Source organism: Nerophis ophidion, linkage group LG04 (genome assembly GCF_033978795.1).
Source record: "Nerophis ophidion isolate RoL-2023_Sa linkage group LG04, RoL_Noph_v1.0, whole genome shotgun sequence".
Lineage (NCBI taxonomy): Eukaryota > Metazoa > Chordata > Actinopteri > Syngnathiformes > Syngnathidae > Nerophis > Nerophis ophidion.
Window position 1 is genome coordinate 75,130,741 of NC_084614.1, and position 27,775 is coordinate 75,158,515.

General features: G+C 41.7%; 2 protein-coding genes across 5 annotated transcripts in view; one reads left to right on the top strand and one right to left on the bottom strand.

Annotated features, from left to right (window-relative positions):
* LOC133551880 (E3 ubiquitin-protein ligase TRIM37-like) lies at window positions 1-27,309 on the top strand. 4 transcript variants are annotated; one of them, XM_061899057.1, is made up of 25 exons: window positions 1-233; window positions 6,930-7,008; window positions 7,087-7,188; window positions 7,261-7,301; window positions 7,375-7,491; window positions 7,584-7,671; window positions 7,749-7,871; window positions 11,160-11,283; window positions 11,663-11,730; window positions 13,545-13,669; window positions 15,261-15,311; window positions 17,321-17,402; window positions 17,467-17,543; window positions 17,618-17,797; window positions 17,879-17,993; window positions 18,082-18,267; window positions 18,353-18,486; window positions 18,564-18,646; window positions 20,256-20,468; window positions 20,547-20,843; window positions 20,914-21,054; window positions 22,920-23,067; window positions 23,131-23,252; window positions 26,434-26,565; window positions 26,678-27,309. In XM_061899057.1, exons 2-25 carry the CDS (start codon window positions 6,988-6,990, stop codon window positions 26,704-26,706), a joined length of 2,799 nt encoding a protein of 932 aa, XP_061755041.1. In that variant the 5' UTR covers window positions 1-233; window positions 6,930-6,987; the 3' UTR covers window positions 26,707-27,309. The 4 variants fall into 4 exon arrangements, with proteins under 4 accessions (XP_061755041.1, XP_061755042.1, XP_061755043.1 ...); XM_061899058.1 differs by having other exon boundaries at window positions 1-203; XM_061899059.1 differs by having other exon boundaries at window positions 1-178.
* Window positions 1-27,775, bottom strand: part of LOC133551882 (protein phosphatase 1E-like) — a 291,522-nt gene that overhangs the window by 164,136 nt on the left and 99,611 nt on the right. The gene's annotated exons all lie outside the window — the stretch shown is intronic.

A 27,775-nucleotide genomic window follows, 5' to 3' on the forward strand; every position in this document is an offset into this window, starting at 1 on the left:
CATCGCTAGGGGACATGAAACGTCGTTGCACTGCGTCTTCAATGAGAAGACTCTTCTTGCCCCGCCGCCCGCTTTTATGTCGGATGGCCGACATCTTTTAAACGTTTCCCCGTCAACCCTTATCACACCAGACGACGCATTGGCTTTTGTGGAGAAAGAGAAAAAAGCAACGAGAGATGTAGGTCTGGTTTGGAGGTCGCAGGGTAAGGCGGGACGTACGAAAGACGAGTTCGGTAGGTGGGCGACACAAACTAAATAGCCACTAAGCTAGCTGGCCTCTTGCTTGGGCAATACATTATTTATTAAAAAAACGACTTCTCATGTTACACTCTGTAGTCATTTATCACTTAAATGCTAGATTTAAAAGCCTACTGAAATGAGATTTTCTTATTTAAACGGTTATAGCAGGTCCATTCTATGTGTCATACTTGATCATTTCGCGATATTGCCATATTTTTGCTGAAAGGATTTAGTAGAGAACATCCACGATAAAGTTCGCAACTTTAGGTCGCTAATAAAAAAAAAGCCTTGCCTGTACCGGAAGTAGCAGACGATGTGCGCGTGACGTCACGGGTTGTGGAGCTCCTCACATCTGAACATTTTTTACAATCATGGCCACCAGCAGCGAGAGCGATTCGGACCGAGTAAGCGGCAATTTTCCCATTCATTTGAGCGAGGATGAAAGATTTGTGGATGAGTGAAGGACTAGATGGATGGGTCATGACCGAAAGGATAAGATCACGGGTACAAGCGGCCGAAATGAGTTTCCTCCGCCGTGTGGCGGGGCTCTCCCTTAGAGATAGGGTGAGAAGCTCTGCCATCCGGGAGGGACTCAAAGTAAAGCCGCTGCTCCTCCACATCGAGAGGAGCCAGATGAGGTGGTTCGGGCATCTGGTCAGGATGCCACCCGAACGCCTCCCTAGGGAGGTGTTTAGGGCACGTCCAACCGGTAGGAGGCCACGGGGAAGACCCAGGACACGTTGGGAAGACTATGTCTCCCGGCTGGCCTGGGAACGCCTCGGGATCCCCCGGGAAGAGCTAGACGAAGTGGCTGGGGAGAGGGAAGTCTGGGTTTCCCTGCTTAGGCTGTTGCCCCCGCGACCCGACCTCGGATAAGCGGAAGATGATGGATGGATGGATGAAGGACTAGAAAGAAAAAAAAGATTATACAGTGGGAGCGATACAGATGTTATTAGACATATTTTCTAGGATAATTCTGGGCTTCACGGTGGCAGAGGGGTTAGTGCGTCTGCCTCACAATACGAAGGTCCTGCAGTCTTGGGTTCAATCGCAGGCTCGGGATCTTTCTGTGTGGAGTTCTCCCCGTGAATGCGTGGGTTCCCTCCAGGTACTCCAACTTCCTCCCACCTCCAAAGACATGCACCTGGGGATAGGTTGATTGGCAACACTAAATTGGCCCTGGTGTGTGAATGTGAGTGTGAATGTTGTCTGTCTATCTGTGTAGGCCCTGCGATGAGGTGGCGACTTGTCCAGGGTGTATGCCGCCTTCCGCCCGATTTTAGCTGAGATAGGCGCCAAAAGGGAATAAGCGGTAGAAAATGGATGGATAGATGGAATTCTGGAAAATCCCTTTTCTGCTTATTGTGTTACTAGTGTTTTAGTGAGATTATCTTGCCGATTGTATTGTACCATATGTCCTGGCAAGAAATCTGCGTTCAAAGGACTCCGGCTTATTAGTGATTCCCAAAGCCCAAAAAAAGTCTGCGGGCTATAGAGCTTTTTCATTTCGGGCTCCAGTACTCTGGAATGCCCTCCCGGTAACAGTTCGAGATGCCACCTCAGTAGAAGCATTTAAGTCTCACCTTAAAACTCATTTGTATACTCTAGCCTTTAAATAGACTCCCTTTTTAGACCAGTTGATCTGCCGTTTCTTTTCTTTTTCTTCTATGTCCCACTCTCCCTTGTGGAGGGGGTCCGGTCCGATCCGGTGGCCATGTACTGCTTGCCTGTGTATCGGCTGGGGACATCTCTGCGCTGCTGATCCGCCTCCGCTTGGGATGGTTTCCTGCTGGCTCCGCTATGAACGGGACTCTCGCTGCTGTGTTGGATCCGCTTTGGACTGGACTCTCGCGACTGTGTTGGATCCATTACGGATTGAACTTTCACAGTATCATGTTAGACCCGCTCGACATCCATTGCTTTCCTCCTCTCCAAGGTTCTCATAGTCATCATTGTCACCGACGTCCCACTGGGTCATTATTGTCACCGATGTCCCACTGGGTGTGAGTTTGCTTTGCCCTTATGTGGGCCTACCGAGGATGTCGTAGTGGTTTGTGCAGCCCTTTGAGACACTAGTGATTTAGGGCTATATAAGTAAACATTGATTGATTGATTATATGGTCACCTCAAGGTCGGCCCCGCACCAGTCGACAGGTGGTTGCGATGCCCATCTCTGCCCTTCGCAAGGGACCCTCTTCGAAACCCGATCTTTCAAAATGATTGCTGCATAATACACTGTACTTTGTCTGTGTGGTCCAATCCAACCGTGTTCGCTTGACCACTCTGTTCCATAGTAAAGCTTCACCGTCATCCTTCGGGAATGTAAACAATGAAACACTGGCTGTGTTTGTGTTGCTAAAGGTGGCCGCAATACACCGCTTCCCACCTACAGCTTTCTTCTTTGATGTCTCCATTATTCATTGAACAAATTACAAAAGATTCAGCAACACAGATGTCCATAATTATGCGATGAAAAGAGACGACTTGTAGCTGTGAACGGTGCTGGACCAAAATGTCCTCTACAACAGTGGTCCCCAACCACCGGTTGGTACTGGGCCGCAGAATAATTTTTTATTCATTTTTATTTAAAAAAATATATATATTTTTTTATTAAATCAACATAAAAAACACAATATAGACTTACAATTAGTGCACCAACCACAAAAACCGCCCTTTTTCATGACAAAAACGTCCCTTTTTATGACAAAAAAAAAAAAAGGGACCCCCTCTCTTGGTACGCAGCTGCATTTACTCTGGACTTGATGAAACACAGTGGACCAACACCAGCAGCCGACATGACTCCCCAAACCATTGCTGACTGTGGGAACTTCAATGCAGCTGTGTACCAAGACTTTATCTAGCAATAAAGTATTTTAGATATTTTTTGCTTATTAGGGTCACATGTGAGCTGGCGACTATACCAGCAGACAGGCATCTATGGCAGGGCTATTCAACTAAATTATTTTGGGGCCACATTTCCAGAACGCTAAGGACAGGGGGAATATCTTATCCATCCACCTCATCGCAGGGCCAACACAGACAACATTCACACTCACATTCATTTAGTGTTGCCATTCAACCTATCCCCAGGTGCATGTCATTTGGAGATGGGAGAAAGCCCACGCAGTCACGAGGAGAACATGCAAACGCCATACAGAAAGATCCAGAGCCCAGGATTGATCTCGGGACCTTCGTATTGTGAGGCACGCGCACTATCCCCTGTGCTGCCGGAACAGGGGACTAGACCAGTGTTTTTCAACCAGTGTGCCGTGGGAGATTATGCAGTTTCACCTATTTGGGTTAAAAATATTTTTTGCCTACCATCTATCCATCCATCCATCCATCCATCCATCTTCTTCTGCTTATCCGAGGTTGGGTCGCGGTGGCAGCAGCCCAAGCAGGGAAGCCCAGACTTCCCTCTCCCCATCCATTTTGTTCAGCTCCTTCTAGGGTTATCCTAAAGCATTCCCAGGCCAGCCGGGAGACATAGTCTTCCCAACCTGTCCTGGGTCTTCCCCGTGGCCTCCTTCCAATCGGACGTGCCTGAAACACCTCCCTAGGAGGCATTCGGGTGGCATCCTGACCAGATGCCCGAACCACCTCATCTGGCTCCTCTCGATGTGGAGGAGCAGCGGCTTTACGTTGAGCTCCTCCCGGATGGCAGAGCTTCTCACCCTATCTCTAAGCGAGAGCCCCGCCACCCGGCGGAGGAAACTAATTTCGGCCGCTTGTACCCATGATCTTGTCCTTTCGGTCATGACCCAAAGCTCATGACCTTAGGTGAGGATGGGAATGTAAATCGACCGGTAAATTGAGAGCTTTGCCTTCCGGCTCAGCTCCTTCTTCACCACAACGGATCGATACAGCATCCGCATTACTGAAGACGCCGCACCAATGCGCCTGTCGATATCACGATCCACTGTTCCCTCACTCGTGAACAAGACTCCGAGGTACTTGAACTCCTCCACTTAGGGTAGGGTCTCCTCCCCAACCCGGAGATGGCACTCCACCGTTTTCCGGGCGAGAACCATGGACTCGGACTTGGAGGTGCTGATTCTCATCCCAGGCGCTTCACACTCTGCTGCGAACCGATCCAGTGAGAGCTGAAGATCTTGGCCAGATGAAGCCGTCAGGACCACATCATCTGCAAATAGCAGAGACTTAATCCTGCAGCCACCAAACCAGATACCCTCAACGCCCTGACTGCGTCCAGAAATTCTGTCCATAAAAGTTATGAACAGAATGGGTGACAAAGGACAGCCTTGGCGGTCGGTGTCCAAGCCTCACTGGAAACGGGTCCAAATTGTAATCCGCAAATAGTGTGCCGTTGTTGAGTGTCGGTGCTGTCTAGAGCTTGGCAGAGTAACCATGTTATTCTTTTCCATATCAGTAGGTGGCAGCTGGTAGATAATTGCTTTGTAGATTTCAGGAACACGTCGTGTGAGATGACGATGGTTTGTCGTAATCCCGATATTTAGGCGACAGCGGAAGACAGTGTGCAGGGAAAAAGGTATCTAATGCTTAAACCAAAAATAAACAAAAGGTGAGTGACGCTAAGAAAAGGCATTAAAGCTTAGGGATGGCTATGCAGAACAAAGCTAAAACTGAACTGGCTGCCAAGTAAACAAAAACAGAATGCTGGACGACAGCAAAGACTTACAGTGTGTGGAGCAGACAGCGTCCACAAAGTACATCTGTACATGACATGACAATCAACAATGTCCACACAAAAATAGATAGCAAAAACTCAAAAATTCTTGATTGCTAAAACAAAGCAGGTGCGGGTAATAGCGCTCAAAGGAAGACATGAAACTGCAACAGGAAAATACCAACAAAACAGGAAAAGCCACCAAAATAGGAGCGCAAGACAAGAACTAAAACACTACACACGGAAAAATACTAAAAAACTCAAAATAAGTCACAGTGTGATGTGACAAGTTGTGACAGTAGACTTACTTTGAGACAATAGCTATATAGATGCATGCTTGGTTATGGTTTATCTAACAATTGTGAAAACAACTTTTTATTGTCTACTAATTTTCATTTTTGAATGATTTCTGCTGGTGGTGTGCCTCCGGATTTTTTCATTGTAAAAAATGCGCCTTGGCTCAGAAAAGTTCGAAAAACACTGGACGAGTTTTCTACCTCCACCATTGGTCTTAATTTGGATATTCTGTAAAACCAGCATCCTCAACAGTACATATTTAATAGTTGTCTTATTTTGTCAGAGTTACAGGAGCGTTCTGCTGTTTTTAAAGACTTTCTGCAAACGTGTCAGTCTCTCACAGGTTTCCTGAACTGAACTCACAGGTCACCAGTTGACAAGCCCAAATGATGGAAAAAGACAGGACCTAAAATGGAACCTTGAGGAACACCACTAGTATAGTTTAAGAAGTTCAACAAATGACTACTGTCCACATCTGAAGTAAACAAGCTATGGCAACACTTTAGTCGCATGAATGACATTGCAAAAAAAAAGTCTTAACGCCCGAAAAGGAGAGGACTTAGTAGGGTGCCTTGAGGAACGCCTCAGTTATGTAAATTACAAGTTTGGACCCCAGAGTATTATGTTTGCTAGCGAAGTTAAAATAACACAAGACTCTGCCTATGTGTTTGCACGTTCCTCTACCAGGGGTCCGCAACCCTCGGCTTTTCTGCCCCCTTGTTGTGGCTCCCTCAGGTTGTTTGTAACGTCTGTGTGAGAAAAGTTGGCATTTTTCCAGAGTTTTATCATCCCCGACTGTCTGTGAGGCTGTGAATGTGCACAGGCTGAGGTTTTGAGGTGCACGTAAAAGACTGAAAAGGTATGCTAAGTTCAGCTTCATGAGTGTGCAACCTCTTGGGTAAGCTGACCACAAATACTTGCAAAAAGGAAAAAGTAAAATTTTACATGAAAAGATTGGTTTTCCTGTAGAATAAGAAAAGAGATGAAAACTTTTTAACGTTTATAAGCTGTGTTATGTTTGGCGGCTTTGTACTTTTTCTCTGCGGCAAAATGTCTCTTATTGTAAAGGTTGCAGAACCCTGCTTTATAGAGCAGGAACACTGGCGATTTTAGGAAATTACTGCAAAGATTTTTGTCTCCAAAGTTCTAAAATTAACTTTGGGGCTGAATTTTTGTCCCCTTTCCACCAGTTGTCTAGTCTTGATTTGGAGGAGGGGTCGGGAACCCTTTTGGCCGAGAGAGCCATACAAGCCACATATTTTAAAAAGTATTTCCGTGAGAGCCATATAATATTTTTTTCAAGACTGAATACAACTAAATCTGTGCATTTTTAAGTAAGACCAACATTTTTAGAGTATAATAAGTCTCTTATTCTATTAATAACAATGTTATTCTGAAGCTAACCAACAATAAACAAAATTCTTCTTACCATTAATGCGACTTCTTGAACAGGTGCGGTAGAACCGGATGGATGGATTAAAATGCATGAGAATGTTTTATATTTTGAATGTTATTTTTGACACTGTGACTACCAGCGGACATAGTCATTACTTACTGTGTTAAGCAATGTCAGCTAAGATTGATCTGAGAGCCAGGTGCAGTCATCAAGAGCCACATCTGGCTCTAGAGCCATAGGTTCCCTACCCCTGATCTGGAGGATAACTGTACTATGAGCTGGTATTTCGAATAGGATGTACACGGTAAATGCTCTTAACTAATCATCTTTCCTTTTTCTTCCCTCTAGAATACCTTTGACCATTTCTTCACTTTCGTCGTAGATAACTGGCTCAAAAGTAGCAGAGATGGACGAGCAAAGTGTTGAAGTATGTGTCACTCAGACAACTCCACTGTCCCGTTTTGGCCTTTTTAATACGGCGGTGCTTTCCGTGTTGTGCGTGCAGAGCATCGCCGAGGTGTTCCGCTGCTTCATCTGCATGGAGAAGCTGAGGGACGCCCGCCTCTGCCCGCACTGTTCCAAGCTCTGCTGCTTCAGCTGCATACGAGTAAGCGCCTTCTCTTTCCGCCGCACGACTCGCACGCTTCGTTCATCCCCTTGTCTCTTCTCGTTTTGACAGCGCTGGCTGACGGAGCAGCGAGCGCAGTGTCCCCACTGTCGGTGAGCTGTGAGAAAATGTCACGTCGCTGTTGATGTGCTTTTAAAAAAGCGTGTGATTGGTGTGCACGTGCAGAGCGCCACTGCAGCTGAGGGAGCTGGTGAACTGCCGCTGGGCCGAGGAGGTCACTCAGCAGCTGGACACGCTGCAGCTCTGTAACCTCACCAAGCACGAAGACAACGACAAAGACAAGTGAGCCTCGTCTTCTTCGTAACATACATTCACTACTAAACTTCTTCAAAGAACGCCTTACCTCCCGATAAATGCATCTGTTCCATGCGCAGGTGTGAGAATCACCATGAGAAGCTGAGTGTCTTCTGTTGGACCTGTAAGAAATGCATCTGCCACCAGTGCGCCCTATGGGGAGGCATGGTAACCACCTCCTCCATAAGTGCAGTCCATCCACCCTGTCCTCTGTCCTCACGTGTCCTCCTCTGCCCTGCGTGCAGCACGGAGGCCACACCTTTAAGCCTCTGGTGGAGATCTACGAGCAGCATGTCACCAAGGTGAAGGAGGAGGTGGCCAAACTGCGACGCCGCCTCATGGAGCTCATCAGCCTGGTGCAGGAAGTGGTGGGTGCACATGGTCAATGACGTGGATTGATTGGGGACGGGGGACAGGGTACGAGTGTCGGGAGATTGGTTGATGTTGCACTTAAAAGGCCAACAGTGTCCTTGAGACACCATGTCAAATTGTTTTGATTTTATTCACGTTTATTAATTTATTCACTTAGTCACTTAAAGGCCTACTGAAAGCCACTACTACCGACCACGCAGTCAGATAGTTTATATATCAATGATGAAATATTAACATTGCAACACATGCCAATACGGCCGGTTTAGTTTACTAAATTGCAATCATAAATTTCCCGCGGAGTTTCTTGATGAAAACGTCGCGGAATGATAACGCGTGCGCGTGACGTCACGGACTGTAGAGGACATATTAGCGCAGCACCATTTGCGGCTAAAAGTCGTCTCTTTTCATCGCGCAATCAAACAGTATTCTGGACATCTGTGTTGCTGAATCTTTTGCAATTTGTTCAATTAATAATGGAGAAGTCAAAGTAGAAAGATGGAATTGGGAAGCTTTAGCCTTTAGCCACACAAACACACGGTGATTCCTTGTTTAAAATTCCCGTAGGTGAGGCTTTACAATGGATCAGAGCGGTCAAGCGAACAGGGTTCCCGATCACTTGTCAACCGTCACTTGTCAACTTCCCTCACAGACTGGCCTCAACACACCCGTGGACACACCCCTCCGACTATCGGGTACTAATTAATCTCACTAAAACACTAGCAGCACATTAGAAAGATAAGGGATTTCCCTGAATTATCCTAGTAAATGTGTCTAAAAACATCTGAATCCGTCCCAAAGCAATCGCCTTTTTTTCTTTTTACTTAATTTTTTATTTTATATTTTATTTCTAGTCCTTCGCTATCAATATCATCATCTACGAATCTTTCATCCTCGCTCAAATTAATGGGGAAATTGTCGTTTTCTCGCTGCTGGAGGCTCCCGTTATAAACAATGTGAGGACGTGAGGCGCCCTCACCCTTGTGACGTCATCGTCTGCGACTTCCGGTAAAGGCGAGGCTTTTTTATCAGCACCAAAAGTTGCGAACTTTATCGTCGATGTTCTCTACTAAATTCTTTCCGCAAAAATATGGCAATATCGCGAAATGATCAAGTTTGACACATAGAATGGACATAATATCCCCGTTTGAATAAAAAATCTCATTTCAGTAGGCCTTTAATCCTATCGCCAAAGAAAAAAAGTTATCAAAAGTACAGTAAAAACACAAACACAGGAAAAGTGTAAAAGCAATTCTTACATTAAATTAATCATTGATGTAATTTAAAGTAAGGAAATAATTTTCATCACAATATAAAATAAAACAGGCTTGGGCAAAATATGGCCCTTTAAGATTTTCAATGCGGCCTGCCGGACATTCTACATAATTTTTTAGACCTTTAACATCAAAACTAGCAGCCATTATGATGTGTAGTGCTGTTTTTTTAATTACTGTCAGTGTTGAACTATAGAAAGTATTTCAGTGGTTGAAATCTGCGCTTTTGATTGTTATAGGAGTTATTACGGTAATTACAGCAGCTCAGACATGAACACAGCAGAGTATGCGGGGTTTGTTTTCAGAGCTGCCAGCCCGAAACACATAAATGATAAATGGGTTGTACTTGTATAGCGCTTTTCTACCTTCAAGGTACTCAAAGCGCTTTGACACTACTTCCACATTTACCCATTCACACACACATTCACACACTGATGGAGGGAGCTGCCATGCAAGGCGCTAACCAGCACCCATCAGTAGCAAGGGTGAAGTGTCTTGCTCATGTGTCAGGAACAGATGCGGAAGCAAATTTTTACAACAAATTTCATCCTAAAAGGGATTATTTATCATATTGTAGGTGTTTATTAACCTTTGCATTCATATTTTGCTGTTTGCTACATTTTGGTTGTGTTTTGCTTGATTATAAAAGATGTCTATCAAGGAGCTGGTCTGACAACTAAAGGAAGAGTAATGTTCATATGTAGTTAATATTCAGTGTTTTATTGTTGGTAGTCAATATTATAAATCCCACTTTTTTATTTGAATGTACATTCTGGGTTTCCTGTTCAGTAAAAAACTGTAAAATTCCATTTTGTTTTTTTGAGGTGGTCTGCCATTACTTTTTTAGAATTCTTCCGGACATTATGACTTTTGTTATTAGTGTTCCCGGGAAAAAAATGGACCCAAACACACATACCGTACAGCAGATTTCTACAGCCAAATGTGCACATAAACATTGGCCCCCTAGACACATTTTTTCTTTTAACGTGGCCCCCCGAGTCGAAATATTTGCCCATCTCTGAAATAAAAGATAACAATTGATGATTAAGTAAAAAATAAATACATTGGCTCAGAATAGGCTCCAGCACTCCTTGTGATCCCGAGAGGGAAAAGCGGTAGAAAATGGATTTAAATAAATAGAATAATTAAAGAGACTGTTTGCAATATTTACACAGATGCTTAGAGGGTGCCAACTATCCAATGTTTTTTACACCATATATCCCCCCCTCTCATGGCTTCTCCTACGTAATTAAGTACATGCGTAAGATTTGCACGCGCATTAGCTTCAGGTGATGTTGGCTAATAATAGCAATTTGGATAGCTAGTGTCAGCTGTGATTGAATGTATATTCTATCAAAACAACAACATGACTGCAAAATGTTGTTTGCTTCTCTTTGACTGCTTTTGTATTTTGAGACAGGGTGCGTGACTGCCGTAAACGTCAATCATTTCATTCGGGCCAGTAAAAAAAAAAGTATTGCATAAAGTTTGTAGTTGTGAATGATATCGACAGTTGTCAAACAAATGTGTTCTGTTAGACCACTAATGGTAACATAAGGTAGCCTGTGGCGTTCTTCCTATATTCCTGTGAGGAAGTTGCAAACAGCAATTTTTGATAAAAAGGTTTATTTGACAATGTTTTTTCTCTTTTTAATAAACAATCATTTTGTTATTAATAGTGATATAGGTATAAGACAACACAAATGCAATATATGACAACTAATTGTACAGTACCAATTTTAATATGTTGGATTTTTTGTATTTATTATTTACAGAGAACTTGTATCTAAAATACTTTTGTGCCAGGCAATATAGAATTCAAAACTGTATGACTTTTTTATCTTGACTATTGATGTAGTTTTTGTGTTAGTTGGAAACAATTAATTTTTTTTATGCTGCACCACTGACATCCACTAGATAGCGCTAAGTGTCTATTGCTTTTCAACTCTGCTTGCCGTTAAATGACTGACAAGAACTTTTCACACTGTGTGTGTGTGTGTGTGCTTGTGCCAGGAGAGGAACGTGGAGGCCGTGAGGGGAGCGAAAGACGAGAGAGTCCGTGAGATCCGTAATGCGGTGGAAATGATGATCGCTCGTCTGGACAACCAGCTTAAGAACAAACTTATCACACTCATGGGTAGGCTTTAAGACATACATGTGACCCAAAACTAGAGCTCCAGCAAACAATTCTTGATTGAGATCTCATTAGGTTGTACATTAACAGCAGCTGAAATCTTTCACACACCATGTTTCCCTGCCTGCCCGTAAGCTGGCATTTAAAGTTCCAGGCAGCCATCTCAAAGAAAGTGTGCAGACTCCCTGCTGACAGCAGTGAGGAACTGCGTGTGATATAGACAGTATGAAATATTCATCCAGACTGCATGCACTCAGCCCACATAAACACGAGACGAGCGCCCACTCGCACGCACCCAGCCTGCCTCCATCAGGGCCTGTGACGTAGTAGTGCACCAAAGTGCTGCTGAAAATAGAAGCACTCTCCTCCTCTTCTCCATCAGGCCAGAAGACGTCCTTGACCCAGGAGACGGAGCTGCTGGAGTCTTTGCTGCAGGAGGTGGAGCATCAGGTTGGAGCCGCCTCCTTTTTTAACGAAGAGCTTTGTTGTTTGCATGTCCAAGAACCACCGTGGAAATGTCAAACTGATAAGAACACATTGAAACACCACTGAGGGTTCCAACATTACGTGAAAAATAGTGGAAAAACTTGCATATAGGTTTGGTGACAACATGCAGCGGGTTTTAACTTTCTTTTATCTGTGACATTGCTTTTAAAAGAACGAGCAGTAAGTAACCTCAGTCACTACTCACATTTGTTTTATAGCAGCTAACTACCTTTGTACACTGGTCACATTAGTGTGTCTGTGTGTGTGTATGTAAAGTAGATAAACAGCACTGATTAATTTTTATATTACTTAAAAGAATACTGTTTTTGTTCAATACAATCCTACCCAAACAAAGTCAAATACAAAGCTGTGCGTGTGGGCGCGTGCGCGCGTGCGTATATCATTATGTATATGTGTGTGTATATTTCATATCTATATAGATATATATGTATGTATGTATATATATATATATATATATATATATATATATATATATATATGTATGTATCTGCATATGTGTGTGTGTATATATCATGTATATATATGTGTGTATATCTCATATATGTATAGATAAATATATGTATAGATCTATATATATAGCTCTATGTAGATATATATATACGTATATGTATATATTTAGGTATATATATTTGTGTTTATGTATATGTGTGTGTGGGTGTGTGTAAATAATGGATATGTATGTATGTATATGGTATATTATGTATGTACACGCGTGTGTTTGTGTGTATATATATATATATATATATATATATATATATATATACATGTATGTATATATATATTAGGGGTGTGGGAAAAAATCGATTCCAATACGAATCGAATCGTTTGTTGTGCCATTCAGAATCGATTTTAATTTTTTAAAAATCAATTTATTATTATTATTTATTTATTTTTTTTAAAAATATTTATTTTTATTTTATTTTTATTTTTTTTTAAATCAATCCGACAAACCACTACACAGCAATACCATTACAATGCAATACAATTCCAAAACCAAACCTGACCCAGCAACACTCAGAACTGCAATAAACAGAGCACTTGAGAGGAGACACAAACACGACACAGAACAAACCAAAAGTATTGAAACAAAAATTAATATCATCAACAACAGTATCAATATTAGTTATAATTTCAGCATAGCAGTGATTAAAAATCCCTCATTGACATTATCATTAGACATTTATAAAAATAAAAATAAATTGTCACAGTGGCTTACACTTGCATCGCATCTCATAAGCTTGACAACACACTGTGACCAATATTTTCACAAAGATAAAATAAGTCATATTTTTGGTTTGTTTAATAGTTAAAACAAATTTACATTATTGCAATCAGTTGATAAAACATTGTCCTTTACAATTATAAAAGCTTTTTATAAAAATCTACTCTGCTTGCATGTCAGCCGACTGGGGTAGATCCTGCTGAAATCCTATGTATTGAATGAATACAGAATCCTTTTAAATCGGGAAAAAAATTGTTTTTGAATCGAGAACCGAATCGAAAAAAATCGATATAATATCGAATCGTGACCCCAAGAATCGATATTGAATCGAATCGTGGGACACCCAAAGATTCACAGCCCTAATATATATATATGTATGTATATGTGTGTGTGTATGTATATGTTTATACATATATATGTATGTTTATGTTTGTAAATATGTAAGTATGTATATACTGTATATATTGTATATATATATATTATACATATGATATACGTCCCATAATTGAGGTCTGTGTGTGTCTGTGTCTCACAGCTTCACTCCTGCAGTAAGAGTGAGCTGATCTCCAAGAGTCCAGAGATCTTGCTCATGTTCCAGCAGGTCCACAGGAAGCCTATGCAGTCCTTCGTCACCACGCCGGTCCCGCCGGACTTCACCAGGTAAAAAGATGAAGGTTCCATTTAAAGGGGAACTGCACTATTTTTTTTTTTTTCAATTTGCCTATAGTTCACAATCCTTATGTAGGACAAGAATACCCTCTTTTTTTTTTTGCATTCTAACTTGCAAATCAACATTAGCAGAAGTTTGCTAACAAAGGAAGTAATTTGATTCACTCTATTACACTTATAAATACCTCCATTATTGTTTTGTATACATGCTGTAAGTAAATATGTAATGTAGTAACGGGCACATTAATAATATTAACATGTGATATTTACGTATTTTGCTCATTGTAAGCATACAGCGGCACATTATTTTCAGACGCGACACATTTGCTTTTCTCTTTAACAACAACACTACTAATCATGGGAGACTTCATGAGAAACAACAAAGACTACTTTAAGACAAATGATAATCCAGAACCTTATATTTTTGAGCCTGAATATAAAGAGGATAAGCAACAAGTTTTAGAAGCTTTGTGCTAAACAAATGCAGCTTCAGTGAACACAAAGCATCATGTAGCATTTTATATATATATATATAAACTCAGGGATTCAGCGGGGCATTAAAAAGCATTTAAAGTCATTAAATGTGATGTCCAAAGGCACTAAATATGTAATACATTTATAGGGCTTGGCCGATAGTCAATACATCAATCAATCAATTGATAAAAGAAAATTAACTTAAGAATGCTGCAGTCATCGATAAATAGCTGTCTCTCTGAGTTTCTTTTCTTCGTCTCCAGCTTTAAAACTGGATACAAGAGGTCTTTTATGGTCTAAAAGCGAGAAAAACGCTACCTCTATAGTAATAGTTAGTCTTTTATGGTCTAAAAGCGAGAAAAACGCTACCTCTATAGTAATAGTTTGTGTAAACTTTTCAACTATTCAACATTATTGTTGTCAAAAGCCTACAACTGTGTCTACAGTCAATTGGAAGCTTTTGACTGTAAATAATGTCTTTTTTCACTGGGATGCCGACGGGTGGGATGTTCATATCTTCCCGTTTAGATAAAGAATTAATCATAATCCACCCGGAGGTGGGGAAAGGTGACCACAAACGAGTGTTGTTGTTTTTTTTTCTGCCTTTCTTGCCATCTCCTGGTCTAACTTGGTTGTCAACGTTGACCAACTACTCGGTTTATGGCAACAGCCTTCTGCAATATAGGTGCGAGGCACGATTTGTAATCTAGAATTAACTTTGACCAGCTCAGGCGATGCAGCAGCTCTGTTTGTCAATATAGCAGCTTTAAGATAGTTAGCTCTCTGTGATCACGACGCCACTAGAAATAGTTTGTCTGCGTTAGCGCATATAAAAACAATATTGCTAATACTGGGTTAATATTTAGGTCACAAATTGGAGTATTGTTGGCGCTTTTTGGATGTTTTTTTTTTTTTGAAGAGTTTTATGGGCAGAGTAGATTGCATATAAAAAGAAAAACATGTATTCTTGTCTTACATAGGGATTGTGAACAATAGGGAAAAAAAAAAAAAAGTGCAGTTCCCATTGAACTGTGATGCGTAACAACCCTAACTTGTATCCAGTTGCATCATTTCTTGCTGCAAGTCTTACTGAATGCTGTACTTTCAGTGAGCTGGTTCCTGCCTACGACTCCAGCACTTTTGTCTTGGTCCACTTCAGGTAAGAGGTTCTGCTTCCTAACTCTTACCTGCAAGGACTGTATGAAGCTTTTGTTCTGATACAACGATCCACATGCTGCAACACCATCCTTATTCACTTTATGTTAGTGCTCACATTGGATCCTTTGGGGCGCACCCACCATTGGCCAATTGAACCATTGGCACAGTATGACTCTTTTGGCCAGCAGGTTCCTAAAAGGACTGTAATGTGACTGTTCCTTGTAGATTCTTAATGATAAATAGCATAAATAATGATAAATAAATAAATCGACTGATTATTGGCGCCAACATTAGCATTTTGGCGTATACCAAATTGGCTCTTTTTTATTTTTAAACTACCACAAAACTTTGTCAGCTAATACACTGTATACAAACATGTTACCAGTATTTAGTATTTGAAATAATAATAATAATTAGTTAAGTAGATATAACCACTGTTCAAGCACCAGCCCCGTTACCCTAAATACCAGAAGTTCCTTTTTTTTTTTTTTAATTCATTTAGGAAGAAGAATGACCCTTAATAATATTTTGTCTGATACGGCTTTTATTTGAGTTCTTTAGAAAATCATTCTCCGTTCTGCTCAGATGATTTTACTGCGGCCCTATAATGCAACGCTGGTTTCCTACAGTATGTCTCCTCTGCTTACCTGTCAACTCAAAGTTTTTGCAGGGAAATCGAGTTGTCTTTCTTCCCTGGCGTCTTGCCAATCCCGTTCTGTTTGTTTTCTTTACGGAAGTGATGGAGTCGCTCGATAAGTCTCTGTCCGCAAGAACTCGTAGCGTGAGGTCATTAAAGGAGAGCCGACTGTTTTATTTTTCGTCATTCAATCAAATAATAAAGTGACAGATATATATAGTCATGAAGACGACAGAAAATATATCTGCCAAATGTCCAAATTCTTTTTAAATATTTTGACAAACAGGAGATTTATTATATAAGTTAAGAAGAACAGACAGCAGATCACATATTGTCATACTTTCTGTGATATCCAAGTAGAAATTATGTCAGCCATCTTAAAAAATGTGACAAAGGAGCGCAGAATGTTTTTTATTTAAATGTTTGCAGTATTTCAGGGTTCCTCATGAGAAAATGTTACAATGTATGAAAATCCATAAACTGCTATAAAATTGAGTGTATGGCAAGTCATTATGATTAAAAAAGTCCCATATTTGTAAAAAAAAATTCCCAGGAGATTCCCATTTTGAAATGCAAATGTTGATTCCCGCAACATTATACACATGTTAAAAAAGATGTTTGTGAATTCCCCTGATGTTTTTTTTGGTGCTAAATTAACCACAACTTTAGTGTCGCATAAAACATCAGTGTTGCACAACTTAAAGCCTTGTCCAGCTGTTAACTGACATATACTATTCATGTTCGAATAACTTTTAAGGTAAATTAATATTGGCTCCAAATACCGGCTACCGGCCTCCTTGACTAATAATAATCTGTATCGGCCCTGAAAAAAAACATATCGGTCGATCTCTAATAAAAAATCAATTAAAAACACTCCAAATGATCCAAAAGTCAAATCCACGACATGCTCACTCCGTCACGATTACATTCATGAGCAGAATTAAATCATTTAGTTCAGGCAGTCGCCCCTCTTGTAAGTAATTTACAGCAGCAACCTTAACCGAAACACACGAGAAGCCTTGAAAGAATCCACTGAGTCACCAAACATGAGAATAGAAGCAAACAATGGTCATTGTGAGCTGGAGTCAGGAAAAAATGCTTAGGTCCATCACAGTACAAATGACTCAAAACGCTTTATATAGTGAAACCCATTATCTCCATCTTTAAGCCACATTTAAACCAGTGTGGGTGGCACTGGGAGCCGGTGGGTAAAGTGTCTTGCTCAAGGGCTTAACGACAGTGACTAGAATGGCGGAAGCGGGGATAGAACCTAGAACCCTCAAGTTGCTTGCACGGCTGCTCTACCAACTGAGCAACATCGCCGTTATCTGATGCTGATGTTTCAGGAAACTTGTGTGTGTGTGTGTCTGTAGCACTCTGAGGCAGCGAGCTGACCCGGTCTACAGCCCCCCTCTTCAGATATGTGGCCTCTGTTGGAGACTGAAAGTCTACCCAGTGAGTTCCACTCGTTTGTGTTGTGGATGGGAAACTTCTTGCATCTCTTTAATTCCTCTTTCAGGACGGCAATGGTGTGGTTCGTGGAAACTATTTGTCTGTCTTCTTAGAACTGTCCGCTGGACTCCCTGAAACCTCAAAGTTGGTCTCCACTCAACACCTCCTTCTTCCTCCATCACGTCTTTCCCAGTGACGCCGCCATGGTTGTGTCGTAGGTACGAGTACCGCGTGGAGATGGTCCACCAGGCCTCCAGCGATCCCAGCAAGAACATCATTCGCGAGTTTGCCTCGGACTTTGAGGTGGGCGAGTGCTGGGGCTACAACCGCTTCTTCAGGCTGGACCTGCTGGCCAGCGAGGGCTACCTGAACATGCAGACGGACACTCTGGTGCTCAGGTACGTTCTTATCTATCCTTGTGCTCATATTAGCAGATTAAACAGGGTGAAAATTGTCCTTCATATCCAAAAACAAATCAGGTACCAGGTGCGATCCCCCACCTTCTTCCAGAAGTGCAGAGATCAGTACTGGTACATCAGCCAGCTGGAGACCGCCCAGAGTGGATACATCCAGCAGATCAATAACCTTAAAGAGGTGAGCGAGGAGACACTTCATGTCCATGCTACTCCATTTTCCTCACATCCGTTAGAGAACGAATGGATGTTTGTGTTGTGCTTCTTAGAGGCTTGCCATCGAACTGTTTCGCCATCGATCCTCACGCAGCTCCTCCCCTCACGACCTGAGGCTAGCATCGGCCTCTGAAAGGGATCCCCGTGCGGCCAAGAGTGACGGTGACATTCAGACCACGCTGAGCAAAGCCAAAAAGGGAAGCGAAGACGACGAGAGAACCCAGCACGATGACTCAAACGTAAGGACCCCCTACCTGACCCAGGCGAGCTCGGTCTCTACTGATGCTTGTGGAAGTTACCAGAAAAACCTTTCGGTCTACTCAGGAGCTATCCGATGGCGACCTGGAGGTGGAATGCCTCACAGAGGAGGAGGTGAACCCGCTGGACTGCAGCAGCACCTCAGGGAGCTCCACGGCCACCAGCAACACTGAGGAGAACGACATCGATGAAGAAACCATGTTGGTGACGTCTTAATACCAGCATGTGTCTGTGTACCTAATCAAGTGTACGCTTCATTCTAATCGTTGATATTCAGGTCAGGCGAGAATGATGTGGACTTTATTGGAAACCTCGACACAGAGGAAGGAGAACTTCCTGATGACCTGGATGGAGCCTCTGGTAGACTTTTACTTCTATTGTCTGTGTGCGCGTGTGTATGTACACAGAGTGAAACCTCAATTTACAAACTTAAGTTTTATAAATCGAAACGTTTGTATAATGAAGCAAATTTCTCCATAAAAAAACAATGTAAATATGAATAATGGGTTCGAGCCTTGACACAAGTCCATATTTTAGTGAAGGTTTGTACACGTTGTAGCAGACTAACATAACAGGGGGCGATGGATCTACTTTCTCTTTATTTACAAGCCAAAACAACAACTACTAGTGGAACCGTCCTGTATACGCTGCTTTGCCAACACGTACACACACAGAAGTCCCTTTGGTGCCCTCACAAACTACCAGAAATCACAAAAATCCTTAACTTTAACAATCATATTGCTACAATAATAAACATTTAAAAAGTAAAATCTGCTTTAAAATAACATCCGCAAATGTGCGGTTGACATAAGGACAAAAAGGAGCAAACAGAGTGGGAGAATGGAGGGGCTGGTGGGGGTATGATGTGTGTGCTCTCGGAAGAGGCACCGCTGAGCGAGAGGTGGTGTCTTTTTCTCTGCTGTGATATAAGTCTTTTTGGCGGCGTTTCGCTCTCATCACAATTAAAAACTTTCTCTGGTACAAAGCCAGGTTTTTCTACCTCTTTAATATGAGAAAGCACAAAATGGCTGCTAACAGGACACCAAATGAATTGATGAAGTGTTCGTACACAGAGACATACTTAACTCAATCTAATAGTAAATTGAAAAGTTTGCAAAAAAGGAGTTATAAATCGTAAATTTATTGATTGTTTTTACGGGTTGATGAGCCTCACTTGCCGCCAATAAATGTATCCTCGTCACATAAGACCAATGAAACTGCCAAACGGGCCACGGTGGACCAATTAAATTGTTCACATTAAATCAAACGCACTTGGGCACTCACCCTTAGCTTGGAAAACACGCAAAGAAATGTGCACGACTCGTTAAAAGTCTAAAAAAGCAAAGAACGGAAATCGGCTACAAACGGGCTGCGAAAAGCCGGATATTTCATATTTAAATGTGTACACCTACTGCTAATATGTGTGTGCGCCCAATATATGTACATTTATGTGTGTGTATAAATATATATAGAAATCTATCTATCTATCTATCTATCTATCTGTGTACGCGCAGGTTATAACCATTGGACTATCTGGATGTTTGTGTAAACGCAGATTAATTGGAATACTCTATAGTTCAAGACTTGTGGTAATTTGAAAAATACACTGCACATCGTATTGGCAGCTCCAGTTTTATTTGGAGAGTTCTGACGGGCAAGGTTGAAAAGCTTAATTACGGGTCCTAATTTGCAAATGTGTGTTCTATATTGTTTTTGTCATGTATTGAAAGTTTCATGTGCACTCCAAACCAATAAGCAGTGCTACAACAGGTCATTTCTAAAAAAAAAAAAAAGATGGAGCGGAAAAAAATATTCAATGAAAAACAGATGACAGATCTTGAAAATAATAAAATGTTTTAGAAATATTGAGTTATTTGTTACATATAATACATTTTTAGAAGTTAAGCTAAAGTCCTGCAGTAGTTAGAACAAGTCCCAGTTGTTGAAGGATCTTCTGACTTATCTTCAGGTGCTTCCAGCTCCTCTCTGCGTTCGTCTCATCGCAGCCGCGGCGCCAGTGGAGGGGGCGGAGCTATTGCCAGTGGCGTTAGCGGGTCAAGCAGCCTACTGGACATGGACCCGTCCATCCTGATGCAGCTGCTGGACATGAAGGAGCACAACAATGTGGAGTCTCTGTGGGGGCTTCAGCCTCGCCAGCCTGTTATTCTCCACCACAGTCAAGGTGTGGCCTCTCACGTTCAACTCATACTCAACATCAGCTGACCGAAGGTGTCCTTGTGGTGTTCCGTGTGTCCTCCAGCCGGCATGTCCTCCAGGAAGGAGCGGGAGCGACGCCCTCAGGTAGTGCGCCGATCGGCCCCTGACTCAGAGGTCCTCGTCCGCCTTAAAGCTCAGATGGCTGAGGTCCGCAGCAAGATGTCGGACGTCAATAGCCGGGTGCTGGAGGCTCGCGCATCTGCTGAGCCTCGGCCGGGTCCGTCCGGAGTCTTCAGTGCCGAGGAGGTGCCGTCGCACCACGTCGACCCGGAGACCGCTCGCAAACATGCTGAGCTGGCACAACTGGTCAGAGCGGTCCGATCCAGGCCTGGCCGGCCAGGTGAGAAGTCTCAACACTTTTTTAAATGTTGCGCTAACCACACCTTATTTGTATTTACTTCAATCTCCAGTCAGGAAATCCTTGTCGGTGCTTCTGGAAGGCAGCAGTGCTACGGTCGGGAAGCACCCCAGTCCAGAGGAGACGGAGAAGGACGTGAGAGGAGCAGAAACAACTGCCGACGTCAGCATGCATACCAAAGATGCTGCAGACGGTCAGTAGTTATGTTGACAGTGTTATATTGTATCCTACAACCAGCATTGTCACTTTTATTATCATTATCATGCATCTTTTTCATTATTATTAACAATCTTACACATCTTTTTCTATCATTATCACATTATTATTATGCATTTTTTTCATTCTTATCACCTTTACGTATCTTTTTCATTATTATTATTACTAATTATATTACACATCTTTTTCTATCTATATCACTATTATCAATCAATCAAAGTTAATTTATATAGCCTTTGACCACAGGTGCCTCAAAGCACTGCACATACCACAATGACCTCATTCATGATAATGTGAGCGTCCAGGCCATTGGGGGTAAGCAGAGGGTTGTAGGAAGTTTCCATCCAAGTTATAGAGTGGTCCAGACCAGGTCATGACTTAGAACAGCCAGACTGGTATCTTTCCAGGGATTATCCGTGGCCATCTCGTAACCGAGAGGGGGGCAAAAAAGAGAGCAGCGACAGGTCAACTGGTCTAAAATTTAGTTAATTCAAAGGTTGGAGTACAGAGATGAGTTTTAAGATGCGACTTAAAGGGGGACTGCACTTTTTTTGGAATTTTTTGTTCACATTCCTTATGAAATACATGATGATGGACTGATATGTTTTTATGCATTGTAAATATTAAATAAACGTAAATAAATGTCTGCTTACAGCAGGGCCAATGGGAGCTCCACTCTTCCGCCCATATAATCTGATAAATAACCATTCATAATGCACCACCAGTACTCAATTTCCATTTTGTGACTTGAATTTTACCCAAGTACTAGGAATATTTTATTATGAACGTCCTTTTTAATGGGCTCCATTTTCTTTGTAAGGAATGGCATAAAGTCATCAGTTGAGTGGGTGGAGCTACTGGGAGAAGACCCTGCTTGGGTTAGCGATGTTACTGTGTTAAACAAATATTTGGGATGGTCTTTATTGAGGTGAATAAGTTTAGAGTAATTAGTTTTAGCTAAGGTCAGAGCATGTTTATAAGTTATTAAACTACTAAAGTACTGATTCATTGTGGTGAAGAAGGAGCTGAGCTGGAAAGCAAAGCTCTCAATTTACCGGTCGATCTACGTTCCCATCCTCACCTATGGTCATGAGCTTTGGGTCATGACCGAAAGGATAAGATCACGGGTACAAGCGGCCGAAATTAGTTTCCTCCGCCGTGTAGCGGGACTCTCCCTTAGAGATAGGGTGAGAAGCTCTGCCACCCGGGAAGAACTCGAAGTAATGCCACTGCTCCTCCACATCGAGAGGAGCCAGATGAGGTGGTTCGGGCATCTGGTCAGGATGCCACCCGAACGCCTCCTTAGGGAGGTGTTTAGGGCACGTCCAACTGGTAGGAGGCCTCGGGGTAGACCCAGGACACGTTGGGAAGACTATGTCTCCCGGCTGGCCTGGGAACGCCTCGGGATCCCCCAGGAAGAGCTAGACGAAGTGGCTGGTGAGAGGGAAGTCTGGGCTTCTCTGCTTAGGCTGCTGTCCCCTTTGACCCGACCTCGGATAAGCGGAAGAAGATGGATGGATGGATGGATAAACTGTGCTTGATGGAAAACCTCAAGTTTAGTCACACGGCATTTGCGTTTCTGCTTTCTACATTATAGTTTAAGAGCGCTGGTTTCTTCCGTGAACCTGGGAGTATGTCTCTTAGGGGCCTTTTTTTAGTTTTACGGTGCTATACTATCAATGTTGTTATTGAGGCTGTCAATAAAGCTGCATAATCATGCATCTCATTATTATTATTACACATCTATGAAGTACATTAAATGTACATTTACTAAATGTCTATCGAGTAAATGTCTTAGCTTGTGTGGCTAAGTGAAAGTTGCTAACAAAAAGTGTTTTGTAGAAGGAGTGAAGGGACCAGACGGGGACCAGGTGTCAGTCAGCGACCAGGTGTGTTCGTCCAACACCTGCAGGACAAGAGAGGACGTGTACTCCTTGGTCACGTCTGCCTTCTTGGCCGAGAGCAAGAAGTGCGCCACAAGAACTCTGGGGTACGACTACTCCCATCATTTTTAGCGCCGCAAGAACGACGACTTCAAATGTTTTGACTTCAGCGTCACTTCTTTCCGCAGGTTGGATTGTGAATCGGAAAGTTCAGGAACCTCCCATCAGTCCTGGCTGGATGGACTTTTGTCCTCACAGCCGATGTCTGGCGATGAAGGACATTTCTCCTCAGGTGTGTTCCCCTTGAAGTTTGCGTGGTAAGCCCCAATGTAAGAATAATTAAGTAAGTTGGGGGCTCTAGGATAGAGCCATGGGGGACACCACTCCCAGTTAAAACAGAGGAAGTGTCCATTCCGCATCATGGCCAGTGTTTGTAATTAGAGCATAATATATATAATAATGGTGTTTGTAATGCCGTTGCTTTTACTAGTAATGAGTAATCTAATTAATTACTTTTAGGTCAGTTACAACACTGTTAGCGATAGCTTGGCGTAACGTGGAACGCTACTTTTGATGTGGTTTTAGTTATGTCGCCATTAAGACAGCAAGTTCAATGCAGGAAATATCTTTTTACTGGTGAAAGCAACAGGCAGCACCGCACTAAAATGAACTAGATAGCAAACAGCAAGTGGCAACACCACACTGTGACACAGCAGACAACATACGCACACGTACACAATGGAAATATTGAACAAGTCAATGATTGAAGTGACAAAACTTGCCATCCAAATAATACCCCGTTTGTTGACAAGAAGATGTCACGTCCATGGAAGCGCATTCAGTCGCTTTATTACAAGTACAACCCATTTATCATTTATCATTTATTAAGCAGAGATAAGACAATCCGGTGAAAGAATTCAAAAGAGCTGGCGTTAAAGTGCGCTGCTCATTGCTTAAGCTAAAAACCTCAGCTCCGTTGAAACTCTCTGACATCACTTGGCCACAGCCTTTGAAAGCAAAGACACTGTTTCTATATCAAACATCTCTCAATGCATATGCCGGCTATATAAAGTATTTTTTTTTTTTTTTTTTGTAACTTATTCATTACTTTTCCGAGTAATTAATGACATCTATTAAAGAGTAATTCCGTTAGTAGCTCAAATATTTTTTTGAAAAGTAACGATAAATTACTTTTTCAAAGTAATTTTCAGAACAGCGATTATTGCACATTTTTCAAATATCGATTTAATTTCGACACGTCTCTGGGGACGGCGTGGCGCAGTTGGGAGAGTGACCAAGCCAGCAACCTGAGGGTTCCTGGTTCGATCCCGACCTTTTATCAATTTCATCAGGTCCGTTGTGTCCTTGAGCAAGACACTTCACCCTTGCTCCTAATGGTTGGTGGTTAGGGCCTTGCATGGCAGCTCCCACCATGAGTGTGTGAATGGGTGAATGTGGAAATAGTGTCAAAGCGCTTTGAGTACCTTGAAAGTAGAAAAGCGCTATACAAGTGTAACGCATATACTCTCTCTGATGGTCTATGCCACAGGTGTCAAACTCAAGGCCCGGGGGCCAGATGTGGCCTACCACTTCATTTTATTTGGCCCTCGAAAGCATGGAAATATTATGTATCAATAAAGTACTGTAACTTTTCTTACTAAATATATTATTTATTTCTATTTTGGTAGAAAAAAAACATTGTTAATTATGATAACTTAAAGTTTGTATGATTACGTAACACTATTATCAAACATTAAAACCATTTTTTTAAAATACAAATTAATACTAAGAATAAGGATTTCAAAGCAAGTTATCCATCAAAATGTGCAATGTAAAAGTAGCAATAGAGTTCATGGTAAAATTGCGAAAGTTACGGTGGTTTTTAAAGCATTTATCTCTTAATGAAAAAACTGTACTTTTTTTTAACTGTAATAAAGTGGTGTTTTTTTAGCATTTACAGCAGGGGTCACCAACGCGGTGTCTGCGGGCACCAGGCAGCCCGTAAGGACCAGACGAGTCGCCCGCTGGCCTTTTCAAAAAATAGCTCAAATAACAGCACTTACCAGTGAGCTGCTTCTATTTTTTTATTTTATTTATTTACTAACAAGCTGGTCTCGCTTTGCTCGACATTTTTAATACTAAGAGAGACAAAACTCAAATAGAATTTGAAAATCCGAGAAAATATTTTAAAGAGTTGGTCTTCACTTGTTTAAATAAATTCATAAATTTTTTTACTTAGCTTCTTATAACTTTCAGAAAGACAATTTTAGAGAAAAAATACAACCTTAAAAATGATTTTAGGATTTTTAAACACATACTCCTTCTTTCCTGACAATTTAAAATTTAAAGCCCACCAGGCTGCACCAAATTTTGGTGCCTTGTTGACACAGAAAAGTACAGTGGTGTATGCGCAGGGGCTATGAAGGTTGCAAGCCTGTTTGGTTCAACTTATCTTTGTGAATCAGCCTTTTCTGACATGAACTTCATCAAGAACAAACACAGAACACGCCTCACTGACGCACATCTGCAAGACTCAGTCAGAGTTGCAGTGTCAAGTTACACAGCAGAGTACAACACACTAGTTAACAGCATGCAAAGCCAGGCTTCCCACTAACTGACAAAAGAAACAGATAACAGATTTGGTGTCCAGTTCAAAGTGTTATATGATTTATTTAAAAATTTGAGAGTTGACTTTTGTATTTTACATGAGTTATTATTTGTGCAAAGTAATTCATGATTTGTTAAAAAATGTCAGTGGCCAGCTAGTTAAAATGGGATATTGTGATTTCACAAGACTGTCTTAGAAGTGATCATTTGAAAATGTTCAATTGGAAAAATGTGCACTTAGAGAAAATATAAAAACAAAGTGTTGCATATTGATATTTGTTTCTATATATATTTATTGTGAGAAATCATTAAAATGATCAGTGTTTCCACAAAGGTAAATATCATTAATTATTAATAATAAAATATACTTAAAGGTAAATTGAGCAAATTGGCTATTTGTGGCAATTTATTTAAGTGTGTATCAAACTGGCAGCCCTTCGCATTAATCAGTACCCAAGAAGTAGCTTTTGGTTTCAAAAAGGTTGGTGACCCTTGATTTACAGCAATACACCGAAAAATCTACAGTTGTTGATTTGCAGTAAAAAAATCCACAAACTGGCAGCTCAGGTGCCAAAATTTTACTGTAAAATTGCATTTTTTTAAATTATAGTAAAAAAAACAAATGTAAGTTTTAAAGTACATTTCTGGAAACTTATCTGCCTTTTACTTTACCATAAAAAAATAAATGTTAAGGTGAAATTATTGCAACTTACTATATATTTTTTTACATTTTAGTTTTTAAAAAAATGCATAGGAAAAATTGTGTAATGATAGTATTCACTGTGTGAGGCGGCCCTCTGGGGCCAAACACAACTGCGACGTGGCCCCCCCAGTGAAAACCACTTTGACACCTTTGGTCTATTCAGACCCGCCGCCCTCCGTCCTGGTGGTGGCGACCACGAGCAGCGAGAGTGAAACCGAGGAGGAAGAGGAGGAGGAGGAAGCTCTGCAGGGCACCAACTCTCTACACTACAACAGCCAGACTCCGCCCTGCACAGGTAACCATGGCAACACACATGAGCTATTCTTTAATTGTGGACCCAAGTGATGGGGGTTTAATGGGTTAATGAGGAGTGCGGGCGAGTAACATTTTATCTTTGGCTGCCTCAGGTGAGTCTGAAGATATGACTGACAGGTGATCCAAGGCCCGCCCCCGCCTACATGTCACCCGCGGCTACCTGCTAGCTCGCTCGCTCGCGTCTTCTCCACAAAACACTGTTTGCAAGTTGGACTGGATGAGTAAGTTCCTGTTTTAAATGCATGATTTGTTTGGCCGCTCCGCATTTACCTGACGATTCTCACTGACACAACTTTGAACATTCCTCTTGTTTGTAAGTCAATTATTAGTATTATTACTAGTACTGGTAAATTGACGTTTGAAACAAGCCTAACCAGCAGTGAGTCAGCGTTCAACTTATAGTCCGACGGTCAAAGTTGGGAAATTAGCGCTCCGTCGCGTGGGAGAAATCACTCTTTGTTGTCATGGAGACGAAAAAGCAACAGACGGCCATTTTGGACTGATGGACACATGATTCTTTTATTACGGAGCAGTTAGTCCCCAAGTTGAACACGTGCACTGCTTGTTTGTTTAGCAACACAAACATTCCAGCCAACTTATGATGATGATTATTATTATTATTATGATTATGATTAAGTCAACAAAGCGACAGAACTTAGTTTGCTGTGATGTTCCTTTTTCTTCCCGAAATCTTTCTTTTTCATGTAATAAACTTTGTATTTTATTTACGTGTGTCGAGCACATCCTTACCTTCCTCACGTGCTCGCCGTCGTCTTCGTCGTAAACGTCAACACCGCTCTCTTACCCACAATGCAGCAGTGCGGCACAATCAGAAGATGAGAAAACGCCGCTGGACTGATGAGGAATCTTTTTATAGCAACAATGTGGAGGACCGCTCACGTCTTCTAAAGCGCTTATGTAACCACTTAGACCTGCCAGCAAAACTCCCTCTCATTGGTCAACAGTATAGAACATGTTATGTTTGTCCTACATAAATATATCTAAAAGATGTCCAAACAATAGATCCAATAATCAGCGTAGAGGTGTCCAAAGTGCGGCCCGCAGCTCATTTTGTAACATATATTTTGTTAACTGATACCTGTTTTATATGCTAGCTTTTTAAACAGTAAAATATTTTGGTAATTAATGAATGTCATGTTAGCATTGTAGCGTGCTAAAATTATTATTAT